General features: G+C 42.7%; 1 protein-coding gene across 1 annotated transcript in view; it reads left to right on the top strand.

Moving 5' to 3' along the window:
* Positions 1-1,691: 1,691 nt before the first annotated feature.
* LOC139583755 (kinesin-1 heavy chain-like) overlaps positions 1,692-8,244 on the top strand; it is a 30,900-nt gene continuing 24,347 nt past the window's right edge. Inside the window, exon 1 of the mRNA XM_071415192.1 lies at positions 1,692-2,133. Within this exon, the coding sequence (XP_071271293.1) occupies positions 2,008-2,133 (126 nt within the window). The 5' untranslated portion in view covers positions 1,692-2,007. The remainder of the gene's footprint in view (positions 2,134-8,244) is intronic.

The raw sequence follows: 8,244 nt of genomic DNA, 5'->3' as shown, positions 1-8,244 counted from the left end.
GGAGTAAAAAGTACATAATTTTCTTTAGGAATGTATTGAAGTAAAAGTTGGCAAAAATATAAATAGTAAAGATACCCCCAAAAACGAGTGAATTAGTACTTTAAAGTACTTTAATTTAAGTACTTTACACCACTGCTGATAATTAGGACATCCCAGAAAAAGAAGGGTGTATTCTCAGCAGGTAGGTAGCCTAGTGGTTAGAGCATTTGGCTAGTAATTGAAAGGTTGCTAGATTGAATCCCGGAGTTGACAAGTTAAAAATATGTTGTTCTGCTCCTGAACAAGGCAGTTAAACCACTGTTCCTAGGCTGTCATTGTAAATAATAATTTGTTCTTAACTGACTTGCCTAGTTAAATGAAGGTTAAATAAAAAAAGGTAATTCTCAAATTAAAATATAGTAGTTTTTTGTGTGTGATGTCATATGAATTAGTATTTGCACACCACTTAGGCAAATCCCATTGAAATTTGATTATATATCCTACCCTAGTGGATTGGAGTTAGGCCCCTCTGAAGTTTGGCCTGCCTAAAGCACATGCAACAGTTGTGATAAGCATTCCTACATCATGAAATATGTTCAGTGTGACCACTTGTCTGAGTGTGGTAGTAGCCTACAGTCTAATAGAACACGAATAGATTGCATGTGAAGAAAATAATCCAGTATAGTCAGTGACACTGTCCAGATTAGTAATGTCAATTAATTAAAGGTGGCGTGTTCTACAAACTGATCCTGACAAAACCCATTGGTTGTAGTTTGTTAATAATTTATGCCTTGTTCATGTGCTATTCGGAACTAGGAAAATAGGAAATTCCGACTTGCTAAATGTAGTTCTACAGTGTTGCGTTCAATAAAGCAGAAAGTCGGAAATATCCGAGCATGTGAACGCGGCAGTAGGCTTTAATGCCACGTTCAAGTGCTAGTCGGAACAAGGAATCTCGTAAATGTCCCACTTGCTAACTGTTTGAAGTTACACACGTGCCGCATTCAACGAATCAGCAAATTGGACATTCCAGAGTTTCCTAGTTCCGACTAGTATATCAACTCCGCATAACTGCAGAGGTGACGTCACCGGGTTATTCAGACCACAGGTAATCCGTTACATTGACCAGATACTCTAGCGGCCGCTCTAACAAGGAAAATAAATGTATCCAAAAATGAAATGCAGTCTGGAGGAGACAAGATCAGGTGGGACCATTTTAGCCAATGAGAGTGTAGATACGTGAACAACAGGCACAACAGTTTCCAGTCAAAATTGGTTATATTGTAATAATTACAAACACTTGCTTGTTGGTTTTATTTAGGCGTAAGGTTAGCAGTGTGGTTAGGGGTAGGTTTAAAATCACACTTTAAGAAGATACATTTAGAAATAGGCGGGGTTTATAACTGTGGCTGAGGTAATAATGACGACCAGGCATTACTCCGATATAAAGTGTTTTTTCTCAAAGTTTCCGGGATGTCACGTGTCCTACTTATATTAGTACACTGGTAATAACCGAATCCTTACGAAACTGCTATTCGATCAAATAAGATACACGTAGCAAATAAGCAATTTATGTTTTTGTTAACCAAATTAGACACTCTCTCGTTGACCTCCACGCAAAAACTCATCGCTTGGTGAGCGAAAAAAACGCCATCTGCTGGTTAAGACATATTTGGGTCTAGTTATACCTCTCGCTTCGCTTCTTCCTCTCTGTTCAGACCCGCATACACAGAGGGGTCCCTCCTGACTCGAAGAGCAAGTCAGAGTACAGTACTTTACAGCCGGGTCGTCAACATGACTTCCATCTTTTGAATGGATGTCCTTTTAAAATAATATGTCTGATGAATAGTCGACTTGCTACATTTTACGAGGAGGGAAGAGATTGACCAAACTAAACAAGCATTCACTGGGTGCGGCATCTCTTTGCCTCCCAAAGGGGTGATCGATCGGGCGCTTCTTCTGTGGTAGCAGGTAGCAGCCGCAGGAGCTTGTCTGGTGTGACTCCATTCATTCACAGCGGCGGCGAAGATGGTGGACCCGGCGGAATGCACCATCAAAGTGATGTGCCGTTTCAGACCATTGAACAAGTCAGAGGTGGAGAGAGGGGATAAATACATACCCAAGTTTACAGGGGAGGATCAAGTGTCTATCTCGGTAAGTTGGCGTTCAAACACGGCAAACATTGGCCTACGAAAACAGTCCCCCGGCCTTTGTAATGCTAGCTAGGCTAACGTTAGCTAGCTAAGCACTAACTAGCTAGCTAACGTTAGCCTGCAAAGCCACACCAGCCAAGGGCACTTTGTTTACCCCTTCTCATAATACCTAGCCATATTGATGTATTACTGTATCACATTCAAATAGCTACAATTTCGCATGAATCTCGAATCGATTCAGAACACATGACGCCCGCAACACCCTTGCGCGCCAGCTAACGTTAACTCCGCTAGCTAGCTATCTACTGTTTGTTTTGCTGTCTAATTTGAACTAGCAGCTAACTAGTTAGCTAAAGTAAGTTATTTCCGCGGCCTACTTTTATTCATTGACTAGAATTTAAAGAAGTGTAATTATCTTGGGAGGGGATGGCCGTACAACTGATTTGGCTATCAATCCTGTATCTTAACTCTCAGCCCTATTTTCGAAGTTGGCTACCTACTTATGATCGCAGAAATGTGGCTAGGTATCTAACTATCCGTCCCTTGTGCGGTATTGAAATAGTAGCTTGTTACTAACGTTAGCTACCTCGGGATAGCCACGTCGCAGATGCCATCGTCTCATTGACAGCTGTCATTTTTTGGGCGTATTGAATGGGGAATGGTTTAACTAACTAGGCCCGACAATTTACTGCAATTAAAATTTTCCCATAACGGACTTCAGATACGGTGGTATAGAGCCGGTGCTTTGTTCTGGAATAACAATTTGGGGTGCAATACTAGGATAGAAAACTTGCAGTCAGGTGATCTCACCTGCTCAGTACACTACCCCACCCCTTCCATTGCCTTGTAAAAAGGAAAATGACAACGACCATAACTGCTGGGACAAAATGTATGGACTTCTAAGTTACAAGAACTTACCACAATAAAAGCACAAACACTTCCCTCAATTCTGTAGCCTAATGATGTTCATTTCATGAATGAAAAACAGTTTTTTAACAATTCCCAAAGAGATGTGGGTGAATAGAGGTTGAAAACTGGAGAAAGAAGTCCCAACAACAGTGTCAACTGTACTGTAGAAGCCAAGGGTGTGGCATCTGGTCATAGTGACTGAATACACGTTTGTTATGTCATGTGCTTAGGAACAAAACTTTTGGCCCCAAGCATAACATATGATCCACAGCAGCTTAACTTTCTTCATCTTTGAAAGATAAATTGTCAGGCTTATTTATACTAAACTAAGAAATAATATTTTCCTTGTCTTTCCTATCTCTCTGGAGCGGAAACCATGTGTCCTAATGACACCCTATTCCCTATATAGTGCACTACTTTTGACTGGGGCCATACCCAATATAGAGCATGGGGTGCTGGGTGCAGTGTGTCCCACAACATTCCTCCATATGAGAGAGACAGAAAGAGACTTATGTTGTCATTGGCACATTCTATTTTACAATGTAACTGGGAACAGTTGAATGGATGGATGAGGGGTGTGGTGTTTTTATGGGGGAGGGATGTCATGTCATTTGAGTAGGCAGTGACTACTGGAAACATTTCTTTGTCCAGATTTCTTTTAATAGAAGCTCACTATGCTTAGTCTACTTCCTAGTACGTCCACCCAGACCTCAGGGTATGAGGCCCAAATGGCGCACTCTTCCCTACTTTTGACTGGGGCTCTGGTCAATAGTAGGGTTGGACTCACTAGTAGTATTAGCAAGGGTGGGCATCCCTGGGAAGGATACATATTTTGTTGGTGTTGACCAGTCTCTGCCTTTGCATTCATTTGAATAACGTTGACCTTTGGTGAGATGTCCAGCTACTGCCACAGGGTAACCTATAATCCCATTGGCAACCCTAGTGTTACCCATGGCAAGACTACCCAAATACTGTACATCAGTCATGGCCCAGAGACTGACCCTGATGTGCTGGAAGATTGGGGTGTGTGTGTGGGGCTTGCCTAAAACCTGACATTCCAGCTGTTTCTACCAGTCAGCATCATGCTCATTCTAGTTCAACAACCCTACTCTTCTCTGCTAGGAGCGATGGATTGTGCTTTTCAGAGAAGCAGGCACACAGAGACAAATTGGCCAGTTTATAGTCCAGTAATGGAGGACAGCAGGGAGACTGTGGTATAGTATTAGATCCACAATCTAAGAGGTTGGCTGGCTGCAGGCACTGGCAGGAATCAAAACGGTGGAATAATCTGTGTCACAAATGGCTCCGTATTCCCTACATAGTGCACTACTTATGACCAGAGCCCGGGGGATAGGGTGCCATTTTTGTCGCAGTATTGAACTACTTATGACCAGAGCAAGAGGAATAGGGTGCCATTTGGGACACTGACATATAAAAGCCTGAGTCAGTCTGATGATGAAGTCATTTCCTTTATGGGTGGTTCCATCTCATTTCAGCAAGCCATGACACTCACCATCTCAGATTATTCTAAAATAATGTTTTGTAGTTAGAAATGGATAAGATTAGCATTCCTGCAACATTATTTTGTTCAGTTAGCTTGGTTTCTCAGAGATCAAATTGTAACTGATTGCATCCAAATTGCCCGTTTTCATGTATAGGATTCATCTAATATTACCTAACAGCTGATTTGGACCACACTTTTTTTCTTTCTAACAAAGAGTAAGACATGAGGAATCCAAAGAAATGGTCAAAAGCCATGTCCCATCCTACATCCTGTTAGTTCCATGTTCTGACCGCTAGATGGTGCTGTTCCTGCTATTAGGTGAACTTTTTTAAAGAATACCCCACCCTCAATGTTATTAAAGGGGTAGATCACCCAAATTACAAAATTACATTTGTTTCCTTAACCTCTAAGCAGTTTATGGACAAAGTATGACAGCAACCCATGATTTGGTTTTGTTTACCCGGCACTGTTTTACAAATCCAATGTGTGGTATCTATATTAGCATTTTCGTGCTTCATATCCACATCCTCTAAGTAATATCATTGAGTTACACAATACATATTTACATACTTTGGATAATTTGGACATGAAGTGTCAAAATGCTAATATAGATACCATTGACTTGCATTGGATTTGTGCCACAAATGCAAAAAAGTTAACATTTGAAATGGTGGACAACAAAACCAAAGCATGGATTGCTGTCATAAGGAAACCAACATGTAATTTGGGTGAACTATCCTTTTGACATGGGGGGGCAAAAAAAAGTACCCAATTATCATACTACTTAATTAAAGATAACTTAATAGAAAACGACCCCAAAAATTGTCAGACTCCAGTCACCCAAGTCATAGACAAGCAGTACCGGAGCGCCAAGTCTAGGACCAAAAGGCTCCTTAACAGCTTCTACCCCCAAGCCATAAGACTACTGAGCAATTAATCAAATGGCCACCCAGACTATTTACATTGACCCCCCCCCCCCCACTGTAGCTCTGCCTGAAGCTCAGTATAATTGATATGCTTTTTGTTCTACTTTAGAAGTAGAAGTACTTCTTCCCCTTTTAGAATGGTTCTGTTTGGTGCCAGCCCAGGAGAATCAAGTCAGTGTCCCAAATGGCATCCTATTCCTTATGTAGTGCACTATGGGCCCTGGTCAAAGTAACACACTACATACAGACTATGCAACATCCGGCGCCGAAACGAGATGGCCGCCTCGCTTCGCGTTCCTTGGAAAATATGCAGTATTTTGTTTTTTTATGTGTTATTTCTTACATCGGTACCCCAGGTAATCTTAGGTTTCATTACATACAGTCGGGAGGAACTACTGAATATACGATTAACGTCAACTCATCATCGTTCCTACCAGGAATATGACTTTCCCGAAACGGATCCAGTGTTTTGCCTTCCACCCAATACAATGGATCTGATCCCAGCCGGCGACCCTGTGCGACGCCGTAAAAGGGGCAAACGAGGCGGTCTCCTGGCCAGGCTTCGGAGACGGGCACATCGCGCTCCACTCCCTAGCATACTACTCGCCAATGTCCAGTCTCTTGACAATAAGGTTGATGAAATCCGAGCACGGGTAGCATTCCAGAGAGACATCAGGGATTGCAACGTGCTCTGCTTCACGGAAACATGGCTAACTCAAGAGACGCTAACGGAGTCGGTGCAGCCAGCTGGTTTCTTCATGCATCGCGCCGACAGAAACAAACATCTTTCTGGTAAGAAGAGGGGCGGGGGGGTATGCCTTATGATTAACGAGACGTGGTGTGATCATCATAACAACACACAGGAACTCAAGTCATTCTGTTCACCTGATCTAGAACTCCTCACAATAAAATGTCGACCGCATTATCTACCAAGGGAATTCTCTTCAATCATAATCACAGCCGTATATATTCCCCCCCAAGCAGACACATCGATGGCCCTGAACGAACTTTATCTGACTCTTTGTAAACTGGAAACCACACACCCTGAGGCTGCATTCATCGTAGCTGGGGATTTTAACAAGGCTAATCTAAAAACAAAACTCCCTAAATTCTATCAGCATATCGATTGTGCTACCAGGGCTGGAAAAACCCTAGATCATTGTTATACTAATTTCCGCGACGCATATAAGGCCCTCCCCCGCCCCCCTTTCGGAAAAGCTGACCACGACTCCATTTTGTTGATTCCAGCCTACAAACAGCCTACGGCCTACAGGGAGGAGGTGAGGGCCCTCGGAGTGTGGTGTCAGGAAAATAACCTCACACTCAACGTCAACAAAACAAAGGAGATGATTGTGGACTTCAGGAAACAGCAGAGGGAGCACCCCCCTATCCACATCGACGGGTCAGTAGTGGAGAAGGTGGAAAGTTTTAAGTTCCTCGGCGTACACATCACGGACAAACTGAATTGGTCCACCCACACAGACAGCGTCGTGAAGAAGGCGCAGCAGCGCCTCTTCAACCTCAGGAGGCTGAAGAAATTCGGCTTGTCACCAAAAGCACTCACAAACTTCTACAGATGCACAATCGAGAGCATCCTGTCGGGCTGTATCACCGCCTGGTACGGCAACTGCTCCGCCCACAACCGTAAGGCTCTCCAGAGGGTAGTGAGGTCTGCAGAACGCATCACCGGGGGCAAACTACCTGCCCTCCAGGACACCTACACCACCCGATGTCACAGGAAGGCCATAAAGATCATCAAGGACAACAACCACCCAAGCCACTGCCTGTTCACCCCGCTATCATCCAGAAGGCGAGGTCAGTACAGGTGCATCAAAGCAGGGACCGAGAGACTGAAAAACAGCTTCTATCTCAAGGCCATCAGACTGTTAAACAGCCACCACTAACATTTAGCGGCCGCTGCCAACATACTGACTCAACTCCAGCCACTTTAAAAATGGGAATTGATGGAAATTATGTAAAAATGTACCACTAGCCACTTTAAACAATGCCACTTAATATAATGTTTACATACCCTACATTACCCATCTCATATGTATATACTGTACTCTATATCATCTACTGCATCTTGCCATCTTTATGTAATACATGTACCACTAGCCACTTTAAACTATGCCACTTTATGTTTACATACCCTACAGTACTCATCTCATATGTATATACCGTACTCTATACCATCTACTGCATCTTGCCTATGCCGTTCTGTACCACCACTCATTCATATATCTTTATGTACATATTATTTATCCCTTTACACTTGTGTGTGTATAAGGTAGTAGTTGTGGAATTGTTAGGTTAGATTACTTGTTGGTTATTACTGCATTGTCGGAACTAGAAGCACAAGCATTTCGCTACACTCGCATTAACATCTGCTAACCATGTGTATGTGACTAATAAAATTTGATTTGATTTGATTTGACTAGACGTAACATAGTAAATGTAAGTCCGGGTCACTCAAATTAGGATGATATGTTACGTTTGGTATGGTTACATAAGACAGAAGGTTACTTAAGGCAAAAACAAAAGTACGGTTGCTGGTTCGGGGTGGGCATATAATGTGAACGTCTAGCAACCCAAAGGTTGCGTGTACGAATCTCATCACATACAACTTTAGCCTTTTATGCTACTTTGCAACTACTTAGCATTTTATTTAACCCTTTAACCTAACGGCTAACCTTAACACCTAGAGCTAGCTAGCGTTAGCCACCTAGCCAATGTTAGCAACAACAAATTGGAATTTGTAACGTATCATACA

Source organism: Salvelinus alpinus, chromosome 8, assembly GCF_045679555.1.
Source record: "Salvelinus alpinus chromosome 8, SLU_Salpinus.1, whole genome shotgun sequence".
In the NCBI taxonomy this organism is placed as follows: Eukaryota; Metazoa; Chordata; class Actinopteri; order Salmoniformes; family Salmonidae; genus Salvelinus; species Salvelinus alpinus.
The sequence above is the reverse complement of the archived record's forward strand: the minus strand, read 5'-3'. Positions and strand labels throughout refer to the sequence as shown.